At 48.6% G+C, this 25990-nt stretch overlaps 1 protein-coding gene and 1 non-coding gene across 5 annotated transcripts in view; both read right to left on the reverse strand.

Annotated features, from left to right (window-relative positions):
* Camkk2 (calcium/calmodulin dependent protein kinase kinase 2) overlaps positions 1-25990 on the reverse strand; it is a 49656-nt gene that overhangs the window by 19557 nt on the left and 4109 nt on the right. For all 4 annotated transcript variants that reach the window (XM_040731331.1, XM_040731329.1, XM_040731328.1 and 1 more), the window contains exons 2-7: positions 14481-15006; positions 10313-10360; positions 8240-8293; positions 7681-7732; positions 4593-4726; positions 641-677 (exon numbers count right to left, since the gene is read on the reverse strand). In XM_040731331.1, the coding sequence (XP_040587265.1) occupies positions 641-677; positions 4593-4726; positions 7681-7732; positions 8240-8293; positions 10313-10360; positions 14481-14948 (793 nt within the window). In that variant the 5' untranslated portion in view covers positions 14949-15006. The remainder of the gene's footprint in view (positions 1-640; positions 678-4592; positions 4727-7680; positions 7733-8239; positions 8294-10312; positions 10361-14480; positions 15007-25990) is intronic.
* Positions 4167-4278, reverse strand: LOC121134089. The gene has a single exon (XR_005871117.1). It is a non-coding gene; the product is annotated as a U6 spliceosomal RNA (small nuclear RNA).

Genomic DNA, 25990 nt, shown 5'->3' on the forward strand with positions numbered 1-25990 from the left:
GAGGACATTTGTCTGAGTAGCACCCAGGTTTCTGAGTGCCCCACCAGGTTCTAAATACCCTACCATGGCCTCCCAAACTCATCATTCCTACCCCTCACTCTCCTCCCTATTTATCGACCACTACCCTTTTTTTTTAAAGTTCTTAAAGCCTCGGGGTCTTTCCACCTGACCTTCCATCTGCTTCTTAGCCGCCCTCTCCAGATGTAACACAGCCAACACCTTGACAGGTGTGGAATGGTCATCTCCTACATGAAGTGGTTTGTCCACTTTCCCTGACATCACCTAACTAATTACCCTTAGCATGTCTAACGTTCTCATTTATTTATCAACACTATCTTTTCTGTCTGGGATATTGGCTGTTAAGGTCTCTTTCTTACCACACTACCCTCAGTGCCTGGAACAGTTCTGAGTATACCAGAGGAGCTCAATAAAGAGCTGCAAACAAAGACACAGGAGACCCAGATGTGAAAAGTCCCAGCAAGAACTCCCTCCCACCCCCTGCTTTAAGCCAGGTGTGTGGGCTTCTGTGGGGCCTAACTAGACCAGGGACGAGGAACCTGTCCTCTGCAGCTATCCGAGAGGACAACTGGGCCTTGGCAAATGCGGCTACCTCAGTGTGGACAAAGGGAAGCATTCTTACCCATGTACAAATGGTCCTCATTGGGGTCATCCAGGACCTGATGGCACAGCCGCCCAACGACAGGAGCAAGGAGAGAAAGAACAGGTGTGAGCAGGAGAGAGTACAAGTGTGTGATGCTGTGTGCCCACAGGAAGGGGAGGGGCGCTTCCCACCCTTCTTCTTAGCCAGGGTGGGTGTGCCCACAGGAAGGGGAGGGGCGCTTCCCACCCTTCTTCTTAGCCAGGGTGGGTGTGCCCACAGGAAGGAAGGGGCGCTTCCCACCCTTCTTCTTAGCCAGGGTGGAAGACAGAAATTCCCGGAGTGTGACAGCCGAGTCCACCTGTCCTCAAGTCAGCCCTCAAGGCCGGGGACAGACACCCTGAAGAACAGCAGGAGAAGTAGATCCTCCCCAGAAATGCCCCACACTCAATACCAGTCCAGCCCATCTCCTAAAACACATGTCCTGGCTTCAGGGTGAAAGTTAGCCCCTACTTGAACTCAAGCAGCCCCTCCACCTCAGCATGACATGTCTTCATGCCTGCTCCTGTTTGTCCAATAGGCAGGTCCCAAGCTTGTCCACCTTGATTGTCTTGGTGATGTCTACATGTGCTGGGCACATAGTAGGTACCCAAGAAACACCTGATATATAAGCAAACAGACTGGCTGTGTGGTCTTGCTGAGTTGGGTGGAAAAATCGGATACTTGGGGTACTGGGGAGAAAAGTAATCCCACTTGGACTCAGGGCAACCTGCAGACCAGGCACCCCAGGGCTTCCGCTAACACGGTCAACTCCAGCATTGGAGAATTGAGATCAGGATCGCAGCATGGCATTAGGAAAGAGGGTAACAGCTTGTATCTACTCTCTCTTTTTGGGGGGAGGCATAGGCAAGATCCCTGGTTAGTCTAGGCCTCCTATCTCTTCCACAGAGCCCACCTTCCCCAGTCACCCAAGATGTACAAGACTGTAGACACAGCTGGGAAACCCATCTCAAGGGCAAGTTAGACCCAGGGTCCACCTAGAGTCCTGTAGCCATGGGCCCAAGGCAAGGATTGGCAATAGTAGCCCCTTATCCCAAAGGCAAGGATATGTTCCCCAAATATGGATGCTCTGGGCCCTTACACATGATGCCCATTTCCCTGAAATGTCCTCTGTTGTCTTTGCTGACCAGGAAATAGCTACGGCCACTTCAACGATCCCTTTCTCCACAAAGTCTTCCATGCCCCTTTCAGATAGCCAAGACCCTCCTTTACCAGGTCAGTAACAAGCTGAGTCAGAGGTGCTCCAGATTGGATCTGGACATCCTGGGGATCCCCAAATCACCTCCAAGGGGGCTATGAGATGAAACTATCTTTACTTTAAGACTAAGAGAACACTGGCCTTTCCTACTCTTTCTCTACTTGTATCCAGTGTCCAGAAGCCACAAAATAGTATCACAGCAGGCTGAAGGACAAAGCAGATAGAGAATCCAGACACCTTTTTTGTTTCGATACAGAGTTCTCTGTATTACTTTAGAGGCTGTCCTGGAACTCACACTAGAGACCGGGGTGGCCTTGAACTCACAGAGATCCACCTGCCTCTGCCTCCCGAGTGCTGGGATTAAAGGTGTGCGCCACCACCACCCGGCCCAGATACCTTTTAGTAAACCAAATGTTAGCAAAAAGAAAAAGAAAAAACAAAACAAAACAGCAGCAGCAGCAACCACCACACCGTAAAAGTATAAAAATACATCCTTTTTCCTTGTTTTGTTTGTTTGTTTGTTTGTTTGTTTGTTTGTTTGAGAGAGCAGAAGACTCGGTCAGTAAAGTGCTTGCTTTACAAACACAAGGACTTTAGTCCCCAGAGCCCATGTAAGAAAGATGGTGAGGGTTGGAGAGATGACTCAGGGGTTAAGAGCATGTATCACTCTTGCAGAAGACAAAGTTCCGTTTCCAGCACTTACATCACACAGCTCACAACCACCTCTAATTCCAGTTCCAGGGGATCTGACGCCTCTGGCATCAGCAAATACATGCACATACCCCCATCACATACACATAATAAATCTTTTTTTTTTAAGTGAAGCATGGTGGAACATGCTTATAATCCCAGTGCTGAGGAGACAGAGAGGCGGATGCCTAGAGATTGCTGGCCAGACAGCCTAGTCTGGTTGGTGAACTCTAGGCCAGTGAGAGACCCTGCCTCAAATAAACAAAGTAGACAACACTTCCTGAGGATAGACACCCAGGACTGACTTCTGTTCTTCACAAGCATGTGCACACACGTACACTCACCTATGAAAATACACTCATGCACACACACAAACAAAATAGTTACTATTCATAAAAAAATATTATTCTTGTTGGGTGGTGGTGGCATGTATCTTTAATCCCAGCACTCAGGAGGCAGAGGCAGGCAGATCTCTGAGATTGAGGCCAGCCTGGTCTACAGAGTGAGTTCCAGGACAACAAGGGCTACACAGAGAAACCCTGTCTCAAAACCAAACCAAACAAACAATGAAAAAACCTCTTTATCACATATAATAATAGGGTTATTGTTTTCCAATGAATAAAATTTTGTCAATTTACTTTTTTTGTTTTGAGACAGGATCGCTTGTAACCCAGGCTGACCTTGAACTTGTGGTTTTCTTGCCTCCACCTCTCAAGCATTGGGATTACAGGTATGCACCACCACGTCCACCTCTGGTTTATATTTTAATGGGCTACATACTAATAAATCTAACCAATGTGAACATCAGCATACCGAGGCCTGCTAAAGTCAAATACAGTATGTCCCTTACAGGCTCATGTGTGGAAGGCCAGTCCCCAACTGGTTTATTGTTCTGGGTAGTAGTAGAGCTAGGTGAATTCAAAGGCATGCACCTTAAAGATATATATCTCCTCCCTGGCCACTGTATTTCTGCTTTGCCTCGGGCTTAACACAAAGAAATCAGCTGAACATGAACATGAACTGGAAATAGTCTTGAGCTGAAATCAATCTTTCTTCCTATTAAGTTGTTTTTCTAGGGATTTGTTACAATGACTAAAAGCTAACACAGAGTTTTCCAGAATTTGAAACACATCAAGCCATCTTGAGACAAAAAAAAAAAAAAAAGAACCACTAAGCTGAAGCAAAGGTTTGCTAAATATAGTACGGGCTAAACCCGGGCCAGCCAGTGTTTATAAATGAAGGTTTACTGGAGCACAGGCATGAGTTCTTACGGTTTTGTCTGTTTGTTTTTGAGACGGGGTCTTGCTATGTAGCTCTGGCTGGCCTGGAATCTATTGTATCTACCATTCATTATATCAAAGCCACACAGACTAGACTCCCTCTTGCCTTTTGAGTGCTGGGATTAAAAGTGCCCCAGTGCACCCAGAACTGCTGTTTTGCTTTGTTTAAATTACTATTGTTGTTGCTGTTACTATCTTGTGTGTGTTTACACCACCACAGTACACATGTGGAAGCCAGAGGACAACTTTATGGAGTTAATTCCCCTTCTGGGGACCAAACTCAGACCGTCAGGCATCAAGTGCCTTTGCCCACTGAGCTGGTTGTATGTGTAGCTACTACTTTTTTTTCTTCTTCTTCATGATTTTGTGTTATCATCCTTGCACAGGGGCCATGTTAATTTTCTCTGTATTGTTCTAATTTTTTTAACTATATGTGCTGCTGAAGCAAACACGTGTAGCTACTTCAATGTTCCAAATACATTCATGGATAGTGGAAAGACTGCCAGCTTCAAAGAGAAAGAAGTAGGTAAAGGGCAAGCCTCAGAACTCTCAGCCTCAACTTTTGCATCTATAAAATGGGAGCGATAAGCAGTCTCAAGAAGTGACAGTAACATGAAGTAATAGTGCAAGGGTGTGTGAGGCAACAAGTCTCTCAGTCTCGAGGCAGCTGTCTACTGTGACTTGACCCTCTAGGGATCTTAGCAATGAGGTGTTTAAATATTAACAAAGCCAAGGCTAGACCATGAGTCTCACCCGCCCCCCTCACCTCCACCAGCTTCACCACATTGGGGTGGTCCAGCTTCTTGAGGATGGCGATTTCCTGGTACACCTGCTCGATGGGGCCCCTGGGCTGGATGCAGCCCCCTGGAGCTGGGCGAGTCCCTCGAGGTGGGGGGCGACCTGCAGGGAGCACAGAGTTAGGCAAAGACCTGCTGCAGAGGGCAGCTGCTTCTGGGAGCCGGGAGCAGCCTTCTCTTCACGCTTCCCCCGTGACGGAAATCAGGGAGCTGGTGTCCCTGAACCTTCTCTTCACCCAGTCAATCCCTTTTTCCTGTCACATGCTCAACCCAAAGTGACCAAGGCACACCGAGGATACTGGTCTGGTTCTCAACATCCCAGAAAAGTGGCTGGGGGTTTAGCTTAGTGAGTAGAGCACTTGCCTAGTGCACACCAAGTCCTGGGATGGACCCCGCCCCCAGTACTACATAAAACAGGATGTGGAGATGCACCACTGAAATCTTAGCACTTGGGAGGCAGAGGAAGATTAGAAGTTCAAGGTCACCCTTGACTACATAGAAAGTACAAGAACAGTCTAAGTTACATAAGAAGCTATCTGGAAACAAAAAACAGTCGGGCAGTAGTGGCACACACCTTTAATCCCAGCGTTTAGGAGGCAAAGACATCTCTGTGAGTTTGAGGCCAGCCTGGTCTACAGAGCGAGTTCCAGGACAGGCTCCAAAGCTACAGAGAAACCCTATCTCGAAAAACCAAAAAAAGTAAACAAACAAACAAAAAGCCAAACCCTCATATAAATCTATCGCTTCTCCTCTTTGGAATTCAGTGTGCCCACTGGATACAGCAGATGTAAACATTATTTCTCTCCTCGATGCAGGAAATGAGTCAATGAGAGAAACACGAGATGACTACACCAGGATGGAGCGTTACTCAGAGTTGTAAGAATCTGAAGACCACTGGTCAGTGGTGGTGCACACCTTTAATCCCAGCACTTGGGAGGCAGAGGCAGGAGGATCTCCTGTGAGTTCGAGACCAGCCTGGTCTACAGAGTGAGTGCCAGGACAGCCAGGGCTACACAGAGAAACCCCCGTCTCAAAAACCCAAGAAAAAAAAAAAAAAAGAATGTGAAGACCAGTTGTCAGAACTGCTGTATCACACACCCTGTGTGAAGAAGCCTGGAAGGGTGATAAGCAGAACAGAATGCAGCTGTGACTAAGCCAGGGCAAGGAAAACGTACAACACAGGTTCGGTTGCTGCAAAGGGTGTGCAAGCAAAGGGCGCTGTGCTTAGCCACGGCCAGTAAAGTGACGGGGCGGGGGCGGGGCGGGGGCCGGGCGAGAGCGTGTGGAGCCCATCTCTCAGCCATCACTCTGAAGGCAGGAGGAGCCATAGCTTGAGGCCGGCTTTGTCTCAAAAACAAAAGTGAGGGCCAGACACGGTGACAGCTGGGATTACAGGTGACTGCCACGCTCACCTGCAGCCCAGTTTTATGTGGGTTCTGGGAATCCATCTTAACACTTACACAGCAAGCTCTTTATCTCGAGCTATTGCCCCAACTCCCGGTATCATTTTATTTGTTGTTGAGGCAAGTCTTGCTCTCCTGAAGTTTATGTAGACCAGGCTAGCCTTGGATTCACAGACCCACCTACTTTTGCCTGCCATATGTGGGCTTAAGAAGTGCACTACTGTGTCAGGCCCATTTTAAATGTGTGGGGTTTTGTTTGTTTGATTTTTTTGAGACAAGGTTTTTCTGTGTAACCCTAGCTGTCCTGGCACTCACTCTGTAGACCAGGCTGACCTCAATAAACAGAGATCCACCTGCCTCTGCCTCCTGAGTGCTGGGACTAAAGACATGCATGGCAACCACTCAGCTGGTTTTCTTTTCTTTTCTTTTTTTAATTTTTCTTTTTCATGTGTGTGCTTTTACAAAACAGGGTCCCATGCAGCTGGGGCTGGCCTTGTATCCTGATTCTCCTCCCTTCACTTTCCTGAGTGCTAGGGCTACAATCACGTGTTCTGTACCTGCTGATTAGTTTAGTAGTTTTTAGTGCCATCACCACCAGATAACTATGGAACAGTTTTGTTGCTCTTTCCAAATCTGATTCCTCCTCCTGCTAATCTACCTTTTTTCCTCATTGATTTGCCTATTATTGATATTTTATATAAACGGCATTATATAGTAAATGACTTTTTGAGTCTGGTCTCTTTTAGTTAGCATGCTTTCAACCAAGTAATTATCAAAAATCAGTTCTCTATTGTGGCTGGATACTAATCTACCAGATACACATACATTTTATTTACTCATTGGTTCATGGCCACTAGGGATGTTTCCACTCAGTGGATAATGCACAAACTTTGTTTCTTTTTCTTTCTCTTGGCTACTAGAGAGAAGTTTCTGGGTCCTAAGGGGTGGTGACTAATGTCGTTAACTAGGAAGAATCTAGAGTCACCTGAGAGACGGCCTCTGGGAGGTTATTTTGATTGCATTAACTGAGGTGGAAAGATGTACTGGTGGCGCCAGCCCCTGGCCGGGATCCTGCACTTTGTCAGTGGAGAAAAGGTGCTAAACACTGGTGTCCATTCTTCTCTGTTTCCTGACTGTGGACACAGTATGACCAGCTGCCACAAGCTCCTGCCTCTCCGACACCCCAAAGAGGAGCCAAAGTAAAGGACTTTACCCTAACGTTGGTTTTACCAGTCTTTTGTCAGAACACCAGGGAAAGAAACTAAGACACGTGGCAAGCTTTTTATTTATTTTGTTCATGGCCATTTTCGGTTTTTTATTTATTATTTATTTTGGCACGTATAAGCCACAGAATGAATGTCAGTGTCAGAGGGCAACTCGTAGGAGTCGCTTCTCTACTACCCTGTGGGCCCTGGGTATCAACCTCAAGACCATCGTGATTTGGTGGCAAGAGCATTTACTGCTGAGCCATCTGCCAAGCCCTCGAATTCAGCTTTTAAACTCTTAAAACTAATTAGGACCCAGAGCAGGAAGTTCAGCTGGGCTCTCAGGGGATGTGGTGTCTTCCCCGAGTGTCTGCTGGACATCACATTCACCGGCTCTGTCTGATCTCGCCTCAGCCCCCACACCTCAGAACAAAGCCCACCACACTCACGTGGAAAACCAGCCTGTCGGATCAGCTTCTTTTTGGACAGCACTTTCATCGCCTGCAGAAGGAAAGACCCCCGAGGCCAGTTAAAGGCAGCAGGGAGGGAGACGACATGCTCTCTCCTCGCCAAGCCTCTCACTGAGCTCCCGGGTCGAGGGGCCTCAGGCCAAGGCAGTGAGAGCCTGGTCACCAGCAGAGCAAGCTGGTACTGGGTGAGTTGTGTGAGTGGCATCCCTGGAGGTTCCTGGTCAGCTGGGAACCCCTGAAATCATGGCTCCTGCCACTGCATCAGTCAATGGGCCTACACTGGACTGACTCCAAAGCCTCAGCTACAAGGGCACTGTGTCCATCTACTGCCTTGTTCTTGGGGCTATTGAAGAGGCAGGAAGAGCAGCTCAGAGCTAGGGTATGAATGACACTTGCTAGGCCAATCCCTCCCCTGCCCCATCTTCCCATCTGTAAAACGGGGGCATCGCCTCCTCCCAAACAACCTAAGAGCAGAAAGGGAGAACAAGCACGCAAACCGGGCTTGAAGCTTTCCTTTGGACGGGGTGTGGACACTCACGTAGTAGGTGTTGTCATTTTCGTTGTAGGCCAGCTTGACCACACCGTAGGAGCCCTGGATAAAGAGAGATGCCTGTGACATAGTGAGCTCTGGCAGGCTACAGACTGCAGCTCACTGGGGAAATGGACCCCGAGATTCCATTCTGTTAGACTTACCATTTTTCACAGTCTAAATCAGCTGTTAACATGTAAATGAGAAAAACATAAAAACCCAGGTTTGAAAAACCTGGAAAAGTCTGGCCATGCAAAAACAGTTTATCACCCACCCCACCCTCATACCTAGCCTGCTTCGCTCAAGGAGTCTCACTCCATAGCTTAACAGTTAGCTTCAGCCTTCACTACTCCCTATGGTCTTACAGTTAGCACACCCTTGGCCAGTGATATTACTAACTTATCTTCTGTTAGCATTTAAGTTTTTAGCTCCTGCAATGATACTAACAAAGACCAGCAAAAGGGCTGGAGAGATGGCTCAGGGGTTAAGAGCACTGGCTGCTCTTCCAGAGGTCCTAGGTTCAATTCCCAGCACCAACATGGTGGCTACTCCTGTCTGTAACTCCGGTTCCAGGGGACTCAATACCCATGGCAAAACATCAATGCATGTTTAAAAACAAAACAAAACAAAAAACCCACAGAAGCCCAAGTCTCTTGATTGAGGGTGGGCACCATTAATGAGATGGGGACTATCACCATAGCAATTTAAGATTTCTTTGGAAGTTTTCAGAACTTTTGCAGAAACACATCTAATTTTAACATATTTAAAAAAAAATAAGGTTAGGTGTGGTTGGCACACTTTTAGTCCCAGTTCTTGGGAGGCAGAGGCAGGTGGTTCTCTGTGAGTCTGAGGCCATCTTGGTTTACACAGTGTTGGGGGACCAAATGTTATTTCTCAGAAATATGCTCAGCCCAGCCAAGAATTCTAGGAACTCAGAACTCCTACCATCTTTCAAATGCAGGCTGGCCCCAGTGGGGAATGGCTCCTAGTTTGTATAACAAAAGACCTAGGCCTGGGTAAGCTTATGGCCACCCTGAAGGCTAGTGAGTATGTGCAGTTTAGGAGTGTCTCTAGGATTAAAGGACATATTTGATATCCGCTCTATACACGATAATAGATGTCTTCTGTCAGTACCCCCGCTTTTGGGAGGTTATTTAAGGTGATGCTGGAATAAATCCTGGTATCTAGGATTGACTGAGAGCCCTCCTGAGATGACCAGATGTCTCTGTCTTGTTCCTAATGTCATTGGATAGCTAAGCTTTCCTTCATCCACACTCCCTCACTCAGGGTCAGACCTGGGGCTGTTCAACTGGTTCCCATTACAGCCCCAAAGAAATCAGTCCGGAATAAATGGCCCTTGCAGTATAAGACGGATACAGGCCGGACCCCGGCAACACGGTGAGTCCTAGACTAGCCAGGACTACATAGTGAGACCATGTCTCAAAAAGGTATTTTTAAAAATAAGGCTGGAACTGGGCGGTGGTGGTACACGCCTTTAATCCCAGCACTTGGGAGGCAGAGGCAGGCGGATCTCTGTGAGTTCGAGGCCGGGCTGGTCCGACAGCCTCCAAAACAATACAGAGAAACCCTGTCTCGTAAAAACCAAAAAATAAATAAATAAACAAATAAAAATAAAAATAAGGCTGGCGAGATGGGTCACTGTGTAAAATGCTGAGCACACAACAGGAGTTCAGATCCCCAGCATGGACACAAAGGTTTGTGGTAGCGCTGGGTGGGGGTGGGCAGCAACAGAATGACTAGGGCTTGGCGGCTAGTCGTTCAGAATCTATGCGCTTACAGTTCAGTGCGAGAACATGTCTCAAAGAATAAGGTGGAAAGGTACTGAGGGAAGACATCTGATATCAACCTGATATCACACACACACACACACACACACACACACGCACGCACGCACGCACACACAGTCATGCACACACAACTATGAACGGCAAATCCTTTCACCCCATCAGCCTGGCCTCCAAAAGTCCTCTCCTATTCCCACCCAGCTCTGCTGGTTCTCTCTAGAGTGTTAGGGACATCCCTGGTCAGTTACAAAGGTGACCCAGCTCCTAGGACACTTACCTTTCCAATTTCATCCTTCAGCGTATACTGATTCAGCTGCACACAGTCCTGGAAAGCAAGGGAGGGCACAGATGAGATGACTCTCACAGGAGCTGAAGACACATATGCCACAAACAAATGTATACACGGAACCAGGACGTGGGTTCACAGAGAGTTCCAGCAGTTGGGAGGCTGAGGCAGGAAAATCCAGACTTCAAGGCCAGCATTGGCAACTTACCAAGTCTGAAGGATACGAGACCCTGTTTCAAAAACCAAAACAATAATGACTACAAAATTGAGAAACTTCCCCACCATGCCACCAAAAACCAAGAGTTCATACTGGAACGGGGAGATGGCTTGGGTGGTGACGTGCTTGCTAGACAAGCATGAGGACCTGAATTTGATCCTGAGAACCTGTAGGTATGGTGGCACACACCTGTAGTCCCAGCAGTGCCGAGGAGGGGACACAGGATCCCTGGTGCTCACTGGCCAGTCAACCTAACCAACAAACTCTAGGTCCCGGCCACAAGTTTTTTTAAAGGCGGATAAGTGGTCAATAATCATGAGAAGTCACTGAGGAAAAACAGTGAAAGCCACACCAGGCAGCTAATGGGGAGAAAGCAGGGCTCACACACTTCCCACATGGCAGCCAGGACAGAGAGTGGACAAACAGGCAGCGTCTTATCTACTCCAGGCTGGCCTCAAACCTGATATTTAGAGCCAGAGTGTGGTGGTGCATGCCTTTAATCCTAGCACTGGGGAGGCAGAGGCAGGCGATCTGTGATTTCTGTCCGCATGGTCTACACAGAGAGTACTAGGACAGCCTGGGCTACATAGATACATAAACCCTGCCTATTAATTAATTAACTAATATAAAAGAGTTTGAACACAGGTTGCCTTTTGTGGTGGACAACACCTACCCCAGAAGTCCTGGGTTACTGAATGGAAATCTCAGTGCTATCTCCCTACAAGGTACAGATCAGAGAGGCCCCAGAGCCCCCTAGAACAACATGGTAAAACTACTGCTGAAGACACAACACGCCTCGGTCAAAAACAGCGAAACCAAGCTAGAACTTCGGCCCTACTGCCTAGCTTTCACAGTACCTGAAGAAGCCATGCAGGCCACCGGAGAAGGAAAGTCATCCATCGATGGTGTCACCCAACAGCAAATCCTGTCTGCTAAAACCCTGGCCTGCTAGGCAAGATGCGCCCACGGTGGCACAGAAGTTATGAGGGGAACAAGACACTCTCTGATGGGATTTGAGGGACTCCACGGGAGGGAATTCAAGCTTGGTATTGTAAAGCTGGCCACAGCTGCAGAGGGAGGAGGGTCATAAGCCCTATGAGGGAACCCTACTACGGCTGTTTTGTTAAACGACGTGCTGTTGGACTATCTCCTAATATTTGTGTTTGTACATTAGTGCCCTTCTCAGCCTTGGCCAGAGACTCGCCTCTCGGCGGTGGTCAGCAGTTGACGCAGAGACTCATAACTAGTCCAAGTGCTGAGAATAAGTGCCTGTTGAGAGTGAGAGCTCAGCCCTAAATGGGACATCCACGTTGCCCCTCTCCACCAAGGCTCAGAGAGCATCTCAAAGGGGAGAGAAAACAATGTAACACCCAGAGGATAGGGAGGACTGCTGTGAAATGCCATTGTGTTCATGAACCATCTGCAGCTATGGTTACTCCCACAAGATCAATCCAACAGCATTCCAAAAGGCAGCACTAACTGGACTTAATGGGTTACCAAAAAAAGGAGAGTCATGAAGGGGACGGGGACATGTTAAAAGTGGACAGAAGGGACAGATGCTGGGTGGATAAGATTAAATTACAGTGTTGACATGTATGGACTGTCAAAGAATAAATAAAGGACACCCTGTTAGAAAAACCAGATACTGGGCTGAAGAGATAGCTCGGTGGTTAAGAGTACTAGTTGCTCTTCCAGAGGATCCAGGTTTAATTCCCACCACCTACATGGCAACTCATAGTCTGTAACTCTAGTTCCAGGGGATCCAACACCTTCACACAGACTTACATATATGCAAAACACCAATGCACATTAAATAAAAGTAAATTTAAAAAGAAAAGAAAAAAAAACATGCCAGGCAGTGGTGGCATACGCCTTTAATCCCAGCACCTCAGAGGTAGAGGCAGGTGGATCTCTGTGAGTTTGAGACCAGCCTGGTCTACAGAGCAAGTTCCAGGATAGGCTACATAAAGAAACCCTGTCTTGAAAACAAAATAAAACAAAACAGAGAAACCCGACTGATCTAGTTGGGATGACCTTGAACTGCTGGTCCTCCTGGCTTCAAACGCTGGGATTACAATAGTACATCACCATGAGGTGCTTTGAACTCTGGGCTCTGCACAGACTAAGCGAGCCTCTACCAACTGAGCCACAGCCCACCAGTTGTTTCTTAACATATACCTTCCATAGGACCCACCATTCTGCTTCTAGGATTACCCAGAGAAATGAAAAAATTCAGTATAAAAAAGAACCAACAGCCGGGCATTGATGGCGCACTCCTTTAATCCCAGCACTCCAGAGGCAGAGGCAGGAGGATCTCTGTGAGTTTGAGAGCAGCCTGGTCTACAAGAGCTAGTTCCAGGACAGCTTCCAAAGCCACAGAGAAACTCTGTCTCGAAAAATAAAACAAAACAAAACAAAAAAAAAGCATCAACAACAGCATGGCATGGTGGCATGAAACTTTAATCCCAGTTCTCAGGAGGTAGAGGCGGGTAAGTTGGAGGACAGCCAGGATAAAATGAGATCAGGCCTCAAAAACTTTTTTTAAATAAGTAAAATGAAACAACTACTAACATACATGTCCCTCGGTGTCTGTAGGGATTGGTTGCAGAACCCTGAAGATAAAGGCATCCAATAGCTCAAACCCTTTACAGAAAACGGCACGGCACTGTTTCGGTACAGAATGTACCCTTCATACAGCCTCTCACACTCACGTCTTGGCACTACCAAGTTGTGCCCATTATCTAGATTAAGCTGGCTTTGAACTTGCAACGGTCCTCCTGTCTCTGCCTTCTGAGTTCTGGGATTACAGGTTTGGCCCATCACACTCAAGCCTCTTCCCCCATGTCTTAAATCTCCTAGTTGTGTGGTGTGGTGTGGTGTGTGTGTGTGTCTGCATAAGATGTCCCCACAAGTCAGAAACGAGCATCAGGTCCTCTGGAGCTAAAGGTGGCTGTGAGACTCCATGTGGGTGCTGGGAAGAGAACTCCGTCCTGTGTTAGTGCAGCCATCCCTCTTCCATTGAGCCGTCTCTACCACTCTCACACACACTTTAAATCGTTCCCAAGTTACTTATATATTTAATACAACGTCGGTGTTATGTAAGTCATTCTACTCTAGTGCTCAGAGGCAGGAGCTATTTAAATTATCATTTAATGACAAGAAAAAATAGCCTCCACAGGCTCATACAGTTGCAAATTTTCTTTTCTCTGAATATTTTCAAGGTTGGCTGGCTCTGTAGCTATCAGGGCCAACAGTATATCAGATGGCACAGATGAATCTTACAATCATTATGCTGGAGAGGAAACTAGCTGAAAAAGAGTGCACAGGCAATGAACCTGCTTACATAAAATCCTAGAATTTGCAAACTGATCTAAAACATGACAAAAACGCAGTTCAGGATGCCAGGAGTGGCAGCACATACCTGTAACCTCAGCATTCAGGAGCATGAGGAGAGAGGGTCATGGAAAGTTCAAAGCCAGCCTGGGCTACACAGTGAGATCCTGTCTCAAAGAAACAAAACAATCAGGGCTCAGCAGCTACTGGCAAAGGAGCAGTCAAAGAGAAGTAGCTGCCCTGCCTGTAGGAAACACCCTCAGTCTGGACTGTGGCAAGTGTACCCAGGAGCAGCCATAGGGAAGAATTAATGTTTGTGCAGTTGAAATGTGAAGGGAGTGTTTGTTTTGTTTAAGACTTCATGCCGGGTGTTGGCAGCGCACACCTTTAGTTCCAGCACTCGGGAGGCAGAGGCAGGCGGATCTCTGTGAGTTCAAGGCCAGCCTGGTCTACAAGAGTGAGTTTCAGGACAGCCTCCAAAGCCACAGAGAAACTCTGCCTCAAAAATCAAAACAAAAGACTTCATACAATATGCAGCCTCCCTCACTGTCCTTCAACTCACCCTCCCATCCCCACCTACCCCCGTGACAGCTCACTCCACTCACGAACCTGCAAACCTGTGATGGAGACATGGTGTGACTCCACTGTGGGCCGCCGTGGCATCCGGGGGGAGGACTGTGGGGAGCTGGATGGCGAGTAGGACAGGGACGGGCAGATGCAACGTCCATTCATGTCCAAGCTGCTGCCAGATGCTGGCCCACCCTGGGATCGCTCCTGCAGGGACATCTTGCGACCAGAGAGTAGAGGACGTGCCTCAGACTGTGAGGCATCAAGGGGCAGTTCCTGGCCATCAGCCTCCAGAGGCTGGTCCTGGGCCAGGCTGAGGTCCACACCCTGGCCTGGTTCGCATTCGGTGACCACAATGAAGGATTCCATGCCCAAGTGGATGCTTAAGGATGAGAGTCCCCGCAGGGCCTCGCAGGGCTTCTGGCTTTCCCGGCTGCCACCCCCACTTCCCAGCTCATCCTGGGGGGCCACACGGTCGCTGGTGGGCTGGCTAGAGACACATGATGACATGGTGTGTGTACCAACTTCATCCGCCGAGCCGGAGCACTCCCATGGGCAGCACAGCTGCCTGAAGAAAGAAAAAAGGGGTCAGCAAGGCAGAGATAGGAAAGCAGCCACTCCTCTGGGCCAGGCTAGTGTCTGATTTGTGCACACGTTTTGCATCCCTAAAACTTGCAGCCCAACATGGTGGTAAAACAATTGGGAAGCTGAGACAGGAGTAACGCCAGGAATTAAAGACCAGCCTAGGCTACGTAGCATGCTCCAGACAGCCTGAGCTACAGAGCAAGACTCTGTCTCATAACAAACAAAAAAGAAATGTACAGCCAGTTGTGGTGGTGCATGTCTATAATCCCAGCCCTCAGAAGGTGGAAACAGGAGTTCAAGATCTGCCTGGACTTCACAACAAGAGCTATATTTAAAAAAAAAGAAAACATTGCAGAACAGGAGGTGATGTGATCTCCCAGTTTATGCAAGAAAAATGTATTCCTGATCCACCTGCTTCTGCCTCCTGAGTGCTGGGATTAAAGCTGTGCGCCACCAATGCCCCACTTTAAACTATTTTATGCATATGGCTGCTTTGTGTGTATATATGCATGCATCACATGTCTGATGGGTGCCCAGGACACCAAAAGAAGGCACTAGAGTCACAGGAACTGGAATTACTATATGAGTGCTGGGAATTGAACCCAGGTCCTTTTAACCAATGAGCTATCTCTCCAGCCCTCCAACTTTGTTTTTAGAAGCTGGGTTTCTCAACAGAAGCTGGGGTCTCTAATTAGGCCAGGCTGGCTGACGAGCAAGCCCTCAAAACCAACCTATCTCCATCTCCCCCCACCTGTGGGCTTGTGAGCAAGTAAGCGCTGCTGGGAGCACTGAGGGTCAAATTCAGATCGCTGACTGCAATAGCTCTAAAGTAGTAAAATTATCTGGTGCTACTGGAGAGACGGCTCAGTCATTAGGAGCACGCACTGCTCTTGCAGAGGATCCGAATTTTATTCCCCAGCACACACACACACACACACACACACACACACACACACACACACACCTTTAAGAATTAGCAATTATCTGGAATTAAATGCTAGATAGGCATGTATGTTCCCTGCTGCACTGTGCCATGACTGAGGCAGACTTCTCCCACGGACTACTAAGATGTCACAAGCAGCATCATGGATGTGTGCTATCAGACCTCTATTCTGTAAGTGCAGGGGCCCAGGCTAAAGACTGAGACTTTGTTTCTGAACAAACTTTGTTTCTGAACACACAGGCTGAGGAGATGGCTCAGTGTAAGAGGCCCTACAAACATGAGAACGGAGTCCAAATCCCCAGCACCACCTAGGAAACCAAGAGGGCTGCCTGTGGGTGGTTCCTCGAAAAGTCAGAGTACACCCAAACAGCACTGGTCATTGTAGCTGAGAGAAGGAAGTCAGAACATGGATAAGCAAAATGTGGCTCCTACGTACATACAGAAAACCACAAAGCCACAGAAGGGCCTGGGCCACTGACAATGGCCACAACACAGATAGATGAAATCTGAGAAAGCCATGCCAAGTGAAGGCCAGTCCCAAGAGGCCCATATGTGTTGCATAATTCCATGGAGATGAAATTTCCACACTAGGCAAGTCCACGGAGACAGACTACGGAGCACTCCGGGGGCAATGCAGGGACTGCTTGACAGGCACAGGGTTTCATCTTGGTGATGGCGTCTTGGAACTGGACAGAGGTGGTGGCTTCACAACCTCCATCATGTGCCAGATGCAAAGAACTTCTGATTTTAACGGGGTTAATCTGCCAGGCGTGGTGGTGAACACCTTTATTTCCAGCACTCCAGAGACAGAGCAGGAGGATCTCTGTGAGTTACAGGTCACTCTGGTCTACATAAAGAGTCCCAGGCCAGCCAGAGGTACAAAGTGAGAACTGTCTCAGGTTTAAAAGGAAAGAAAAAAGGGGTTAATTACAGAGCTAGGGGTGCAGCTACCAGCTTGACAGTAAAGCTCCTAACTAGGGTTTGAGAAGCTTGGGTTCTACAGCACTGTGCCTCCCCTTCAAAAAAGAAAACACAATTTTATGTCACATGGACTTTTATATCAATTTGAGAGAGAGAGCAAGAGCAAGCAAGAGAGAGGGGAGAGAGAGAGAGAGCAAGAGAGAGAGAGCAAGAGCAAGCAAGAGAGAGGGGAGAGAGAGAGAGAGAGAGAGAGAGAGAGAGAGAGAGAGAGAGAGAGAGAGAGAGAGAGAGAGAGAGAGAGAGAGAGAGAGGACAGACTGACACACGCCTTCAGGCCGTCAATTCTCAACATTGCTGGGACAGAATATTAGCCTTTGGCTCACGAGTTTGACAAATTCTGGTGGACAAATGTTGTCACGGCACGGCTGGAGTTAAGTAAGTGCACGCACGGGTGTGATTGCAGCTGTGTGCTAGTCAAGGAGGCTCTCCAGGTGCAGGGAAACAGCGGGTGCTGGCAGACTTGAGTGGATAAAATGGCTCCTGGGCCACACTGGTAGAGGCGAGCCTTGAGAGGGCAGGGTAAAAGTGGCACGCAGTCAGGGCTAGAGGACCCAGCTGAGACACAGAAATCTTGCTCCGCCCCCTTGAAATTGTCCATTCAGAATTACTTGCAAAGCATCTACTATGTCAGGCAAGGTGGCTGGGAATCCTCCAACCGGAAAAGCCTGGGCATTCCCAGGCCTGACATGTGCCCACAGATGAACACCATTCATGACTTCAAAACAAGAAAAAAGAGTGGTGGGTTTTTTATTTTTATTTGTTCATTTACTGGTTTTTGTCTTGTTTGTTTTTGAGCTAAGGTTTCTTTGTGGGGCCATAGCTGTCTTGGAACTTGATCTTTTTTTCTTTTTTCTTTTTTTTGTTTTGGTTTTTCGAGACAGGGTTTCCCTGTGTAGCTTTGGAGGCTGTCCTGGAACTTGCTCTGTAGACCAGGCTGGCCTCGAACTCACAGAGATCCGCCTGCCTCTGCCTCCCAAGTGCTGGGACTAAAGGCGTGCGCCACCAACGCCCGGCTTGTTTATTCATTTTAAGAGAGAGAAAAAGAACATAAAGATGGGTGGATAAGGAGGTCCTGGGAAGAATTGAGGGGGGGAGAAAAAACATGATGAAAGCATATTGTTTGGAATTTATTTAGTGAAGAAAGGAAGCACAAGGATCTGGGGAGAAGGTTCTGGGGTTAGAGCATGACTGCTGCACAGCCCGAGGGCCTGAACCCCAATCTCACCAGGTACATTAAAAGCTGGGTATCACCTAAGGACACTTCCCAGCACTATGAGAGCAGACAGGAGACTTGCTGACTGGCAGGCTAGCTCTAGGGCCAGTGAATGATCTTGTCCCAAAGAAATAAGGTAGAGCAACAGACCAGGACACCCAGTATCCTCTTGTGGCCTGAGCGCACACCCTCATGGGCGCACATGTGTGCATATAACACACACACACACACACACACACACACACACACACACACACACACACACACGAACCACAACAAATTCAACCATGTGACAAGAAACTCAGCCTAGTTTACAGGAAGGGAAGGACATATTCAGACATTAAGCACGCAGTCAGGGCTAGAGGACCCAGCTGAGACACAGAAATCTGGCCCTCCTCAGACAACTGGCCATGGAATTCCTACATGGCCAGTAATTCCTCATGGGTATGCACTCAAAAAACTCAAAGGAGGGGTCCAGTCAGACCCATGTGTAACAATGGCCATAGCATCACTAGTCACAAGTGCTAAAAGGTGGAAATGACCCTGTGTCCATCAAAGGATGAGTGGACACAGAGAAAGCGGTAGGATCACGTAAGAGTTACAAACAAGAAGGGAAGTCTGACTTACAAGTGACTTCAAGAAGTCACCTTGAAGACAAGCTAAGTAAAATGAACCAACACTGATAACCAGTAAGAAGCACCCATGATGGCCAAATCCATATAGCAAAAAGCAGGCACAGGGTTGGAACTGCACACAAAGCCCTGGGCTCCTCCCCCAGCACAGCACAAACTGCATGGGGTGGTGCCTGCTGGTGATCTATCACCAGGGAGATGGGCAGCTAAGAGCAGAAGTTCAAGGTCAGCTTCAGCTGCTCGGTGAGTTTGAAGCTAGCCTGGACCCCATGAGAGTCTGCATGCCAAACAGGGAGGAGCCCAACACAGCAGACATGCTTAAACGCCATGGAGGTACAGGTAAAAACGGTGGCTACGGCTCATTTTCAGTGTGTGGTGTGTGTGTTACACAACATTTTTATGACGTATACGTGTGTCTGTGTCATGGGAGTGCAAGTGTCCTGGAGATCAGAAAGGACATGGCATTCCCCTGTACCAGGAATAACAGGCAGTTGTGAGCCGCCAGACTTGGGAGCTGGGAATTGAACTCAAGTCCCACGCAAGAGTACAGTGAGCTCTTGACTGCTGAGCCAGCTCTCCAGCCCCCAAAATGAATTTCCAGAAAGAAAGTAAGCAGCCATGATCACAGCAGGTTTGTACACAGTAGTGCCCCAAGGAAGACACCCTCAGCTGTGCCCCCGCCTGGACGTCCCTGCCGGAGGACGACTCTACCCAAGCCCCACATTCTCCTGCTGTCTTACACAGTCCTCTGTGATCCTCGCCTTCCAAAAAGAGGAAGGCAGGGCCTGGAGTTCATGGCTTGGGCCTATCCTTTTCCTAGCTTGCCTTAGCCTCTCTCTGCCTCAGTTTCCCCATTTTTAAGATGGACACCTTCCAGATAGTCATGGGGAGCAGATGAGCCAAGTACTCAGAAAACATGATGGAAGTTCTAAAGAGCTATTCTTTCACAGGGTGGTGCTGGCGCACACCTTTAATCCCAGCACTTGGGAGGCAGAGGCAGCCTGTGAGTCAGCCTGGTCTATGGAGCGAGTTCACAGCCAGAGCTACACAGAGAAACCCCATCTTGAAAAATGAAAAAAAAACACTATTCTTTCAATACAATACCTATTCTTTCAATACAATCCCTACAAACAGTGGGGCTGTGTCCTTAAGGTTCCAGAATGTTCTGGAGTGACTACTGTCCTAGTGAGTCCACCTGCTCTTGTGTGGATTCCACCACCTTGGCCCAGACACCCTCAGGGCAGGCGGCCTGTCCTTCCTCTCAGAGCTACTTCTGTTGGGGTTACAAGTGTTCCTGAAAAGAAAACCAGACTTGGCAGTGCCTGAGACACTCAATGGAGATTTTTTTCCTGCCAACAGAAAAACAATTGCTTATCGATCTCTACTCCAGGCCAAGGACACCAAGCCATCCACCCCCAACAAAGCTGTTTTTAATCAAGTCTCCTTGGCCAGCCTGTGTCTGGCCTGGGCCTCCCTCACCACTGCCTCTGACGCAGGCTTGGCCTTCAAGGTCTGATGGAAGGAGGAAAACAGAAGCACTGAGACCCAGGCCAGGGCTGCCTGCATTCTCAGATCTAGAGAAGAGAACAGAGGCCAGGAGAGGCTGAGTAGAAGAATCCCGCCCCGCCCCACCCCTACAGTTTAAGCCAGTATTCTGAATTGTTTAGGGGCCAGAGACCCTATGGGAATCTAATGAAGCTACCAACATGTCTCTAGTAGAAAACTGAACATAAAGACATTAGTTTGGCACAAACGACTGTACTGAATTTGCTTGAAGACAGCAGGCATGGAGAAACTCAGCTTGGTTGTGTAATTCCCACAGGACAAGCCCTGCACACGGAGGGGCAGGGATGGGAACACAGGACTGAAGAGGACCGTCCTACAAGGCTGCCTGGGGTCGGCAAAGCGCCAGCGGTCCTGGCCTGGCAGTTAGTTCCCCATGAATCACAAGCACTGCCCCGCCCAGAAGGCCCCCTCACTCCAGGGCACCCGTGGAGCCACCAGACCCTTCCTGGAGCAGATGGAGCCAGTCCCCGGCCAAGATGAGAGCCACGTTCCTTCCTGTGCCAGAAAGCCAAGCAGCACAGGCCTCCAGGAAACGCCTGGCCATCTCCATTTCCTGGGGGCCATTTCCAACCAGCAACTGCCTCCTGCCAAACCGCCGAGCTGAGCTAAGCCACTGTGGGGAGGTGAGACAACTGAGAGGGTGAGCCTCAAAATTAGAGACACCTTCCTCAGAGTCCCCCAGGTCCTGAGAGCCCCTCTTCCCTGGCACGACAGGACAAAATAAATAAATAAATAAAAGGACCAATTCAGCTCCACAGATCCTACCAAGGCCAGGAATGATGTCATCCCTGGAGTCGGGAAAAGCTCTAAGCAGTCACATCCTCTCTCACCTGGGGAAACTGAGGCCCAAGACCCTAAAGAAAATTCATTAATTCTGCTTTTTTTGTTTGTTTGTTGGGTTTTTTTTTTTTTTGGTTTTTCAAGACAGTGTTTCTGTGACTTGGAACTCATGTGCCACCACCGCCCGGTTTCATTTGTTCTTTTAACAAGCAATTAGGGTTGAAGCTCACTTGGTAGAGCTCTTGCCAGGCATGCAGGAGGCCCTGGGTTCGATCCCCAGCACTGAATAAACCAGGTATAGTGGTGCATGCTGTAATACTACTTAGGTAGAGGCAAGGGCATTAGAAGATGGTCAAGGTCTCAAGGTTCATCTTCAACTACACTGCAAACATTTTTTTGGGGATGCAGTTTTTACAAGACAGAGTTTCTCTGTATAGCCCTGGTTGTCCTGGAACTCACTCTGTAGATGAGGTTGGCCTCGAACTCACAGAGATCTGCCTGCCTCTGCCTCTTGAGTACTGGAATTAAAGGCGTGCGCCACCACCACAGCAAATTTGAGGTCAGCTACAATTATACAGTGAGAGCATGTCTCAAAAAACAAACACAGAACCAAATGATCAAAGAAAAACTCCAAGTGATTATGGAGGAGCTACTGTGTGTTTTCTGTCGCAGGGACCAACAACAACTTCATGAAGCATTTCAAAGAAGGCACCCCTGTGCTACAGCACAGAGTAGACAGCCAGACCAGTACACAACAGGCCAGGAGAGAGGCGGCCGGCAATGGAGAAGGCAGCTGAGGGTCAAGGAAATCTGTCCTGGAAATATTTTCCTTTTCCTTTTAATTAAAAGAAAAAAAAAACTGAGACAGAGCTTGTGGCACTGGCTAGCTTTGTGATCCTCCCGCCTCAGCCTCCTGACTGTTAGGATTATAGGTATGTGCCACCACAGCTAGGCAACCAACAACCCAACCACACAAACAAACATGAGGAGGAGACTAGGGAGACAGCTCCCTCAGTAAAATGCCTGCTGTGCTCCACAGCACCCCCGTTAAAAAAGCCAGGTGTGACTGACTGCCAGCTGGTGAATGCTGGGTTCAGTGAGAGACCCTGTCTCAACCGATCAGGATGAAGAGCAATCTCTGTCAACCTTTGGCTTATAGGCACGAGTGCACACACACACACCACACACACACATACCACACACACACACATGCATGCACACACACCCACCACACACACACACACACCACACACACACACATGCACACACACACACCACACATGCACACACACACACACCACACACACGCACACACACACCACACACACATGCACACACACACGCTGTGTCACAACCCTCCCCCACACCTCAGGCAGTAACTCACAGCAAGTCTGGCCACGGGAAACAGTTCCCACTGTACAGCCAAGGTAAGGCGGTAGGCCATGCATGACCCTCCTTTCCCCACCTCCCACATCTCCTAACCTACCTCGCCATTACAAGTGTCTGAGCCTACAACCCCAGCTTTAAGAAGAGTCAAGCAATGCTAGAAGTCCAGGCACACACCTCCACGGTCATCTGCCCTAAGTGCTTCACTTCACCAACAGAAAACAAAGGCTTAAAAGAGTCACTAGAGAGGGCGGGCAAGGTGGCTCAGTGGGTGCGGACTGCAGCCAAGGGTGAAGACCTGCGAGTGACCCCCGAACCCTTATGGTAGAGGTAGAGAACCAACTCCCTGGTTGTGGCTCGACCTCCACATTCACGCTGTGTCACGGACACTCACACACTCACAGACGCACACTCCAAATGTCAGACTGTTTTAAAAACTGCTGGTTTACCTAGAGTCACACGGCAGTTTCGAATGAACTAAAATGGACCAGTTCTTTTGTTTGTTTGCTTCTCTGAGGTGGGACTCACAGCCCCTGCACACAGAGCCAAGTACTTGACCATGGTGCCCGGCCTACAGTCCTGTCCTGTGTTTTCCGAGAAAGAAAAAACAAAAACTAACAGTTACGGACACAGCCTTGCAAAGGTCACAAACTGTGTCCTGAGTAAAGTACAGGCTGGGTCACATCTTTGGCATAGGCCCTGTCACTGCCTTCCTGGGAACTCAATCTGTACGAGGGGAGACCAAAGGTAGCAGCCTCCAACTGTACCAGGAACAAATGACCAGACTCAGCACAGCAACATGGTTCGACTAACAGGAGTGTGAGGTTTTGAATTCACCACTGAATTTTTAGGCCTAGAACTTTCTAGAACACAGCTGGCATTCAACAAATGTAAGCGGGAGGGTGTATATTTCAAACATCCCAAGGCCAGTCAGAAGGTCACATGCTGTCTTTAGCTGGCCTAGAGCTGGCATTCCTTTAGTCTGAGAACGACAGTCCTTTAGTCTGGGAACAGATCTTTCTACGTGAGGCAGCCCCATGGAGCCGACCCCATCACCAGCCTCAGGGTCTCATCCATGACTCAAAACTGCCCAACTGGGCATCAGCTACTCTGGTCAAGTGATGGATTCAAGTGCGATTTTTCTTTTTAAGTGTTAAAAGGGAGGAAAAGATTCTTCCTGTCAGACTTAGTGCTGTAAGGTATGGGAAGAACCCTGCTTCAGAAGAAAGCCAATCAAGAGAGAGGAAAAACAATGGATGGAAGACTGATTTAGCACCCAGACCCATCTGTGCCTGGAGTACACATACCCCACAGTTTAACTACCTGAGCCAACAGGGCTCATCACTTACCAAAGAATTTTACTACAATTGACAGACACCAGACTGACAGGAAGCGTCTCCACTAAGTTCAGCTCCTGACACCCAAAGGCGCTCATGCAGGCCAGGCTGCTCCGCAGCTGCCTGGTCCCTAATAACCCAGGCAGCCCTCAGGTTGATGGCTAGGCAGAAAACAACACCCACAAAGTCAATGCTGTTTATTTTACAGAGAAAAAGGCCAGCGACGGAGAAGGCCTGAAGGGCTGGCTATCTTAGGAGAAGCCTGTTGAGGATTTTCACCCCTTATAGCAACAGCTGTGACAGTTGCTGCCGTGGCAATACTTGAGACTAGCTTGGCATCATACTAACCCTGTACCAACTCACTGGTTGTCATGATAACCTTATTATTCCCTACTTCACCAGTGAGGAGACGGAGGCACAGAGGGTCTAAGTGATTGCCCATGATCACACGGGGGAAGGGGGGGTTCTAGGGAGGGCACAGGTGTGAATGCACACTAAGCAAAAGCAGAGCAAAGGCTTCTGCAGGTATGTAGCCAAGCTCCTTGACTGCTGCAGACTGGAGCAATGGCTCAGCAGTGACGAGCACTTGCTGCTCTCACAGAGGACCTGAGTTCAGATCCCAGCACCTACGACAGGCAGCTCGCAATTTCTCGACTCCAGCCCCAGGGCATTCGGCATTCTCTCCTGGCCTCTGTGGGCACTGGCATACAGATGGCATATATTCACACAAACATACACACAAATTGAGACAATAAAAGCTAGGCGGTGATGACACACACCTTTAAGCATTCAAAGCCAGCCTGGTCTACAGAGAGAGTTCCAGGACATCCAGGGCCACACAGAGAAACTCTGTCTCGAAACACCACCTCTCACCGACCCCCCAAAAAGGAAAAGGAAAATTCCTTGACTGTTTATACTAAAACCAAATTTGAATCTTTTTTACTTTTTGAGACAGGGTCTCTCTACATAGCCTTGGCTGTCTTGAAACTCAATCTGTAGACAAGGCCAGCCTCAGACTCAGAGATACCTCAAAGATCCATCTGCCTCTGTCCCCCAAGTGCTGGGATTAAAGATGTGCACATGATCAGGCTCAAATTTGAACTTCATTTGTTTGTTTGTTTAAAGACAGGGTTTCTCTGTGTAGCACTGGCTCTTCTGAAACCCAGAGATCCACCCGCCTCTGCCTCCTAAGAGCTGGGATCAAAGGCATGCCTGCGCCGCCGCCACCACTCAGGCTTCAAATGAGACTTTCTAATCTCACCATGGTAACTAAACTCTTTCCACCTTCCCTGCTAGCTGTGGTACAAGGCATCATTTGTTACTAAATTTTAAAAAAAAGGTGAATACAATTTCACATCCAAACAGACATGTTGTAAGAGCATACTCACTGCCCATTGCTTCAGCAATCAATGTGGTGGGGGAGGGGGTTGCAGGTGGAGATGCTAAAAGCCAGGGTAGGTGAGACAAGGCAGGCCAGCAGGCTCGTGGCTCGGCAGGGACTAGAGCCAGAGGTCCAGACCATTGCAGGCAGAGACCCTGAATGACCAAAGGGTTTCTGAGACCCTGCCGGCCACTTTTAGGGATCTGATGGGTCACATATCATTGAGAGAACAGGACAGTTCTATCTGCAGTCTAGCTCTGAAGGACTCAAAGGTACAGAGAGGACACCACGTGAGTGAGTAGGTAGGGTGAGTGTTTGAGGGAGGCAGAACTTGAGGTGAGAAGCAGGAGGCTTACTCCTTCCTTGAACTCTTCCGACTGACCCCCTCCCAGTCCTCCACTGACCCAAAGGAAGAAGCAGAGAAACAAACAGGATTTCAATCTGTCAGGGGAAGAAAGAGATCCAACCAGAGACAGGGGGGGGGGCGGCAGCTTAGCACCACAGGCATCATCCCTGTCTCGCCCACCCAACCTCTCTCCCTCCCTCATCCCTGTCTGTCCAGAGACTGTTTAATCCACCTCCTTCCCCCTGCAGCCTCAAGAATACATGCCCCCCACCCAAGCAGGGACAAGCCTGGAAACTAGGTGTATAGGCCACATATACCCCACACCTGGACCCAGAATGGGTATCGAGGTCTGAGATGAACCTAAATCTCTCTTTGCCAGGTGCTTTGAAAGAAACATTCTCA

This window comes from Mesocricetus auratus, unplaced genomic scaffold (genome assembly GCF_017639785.1).
Source record: "Mesocricetus auratus isolate SY011 unplaced genomic scaffold, BCM_Maur_2.0 Super-Scaffold_100025, whole genome shotgun sequence".
In the NCBI taxonomy this organism is placed as follows: Eukaryota; Metazoa; Chordata; class Mammalia; order Rodentia; family Cricetidae; genus Mesocricetus; species Mesocricetus auratus.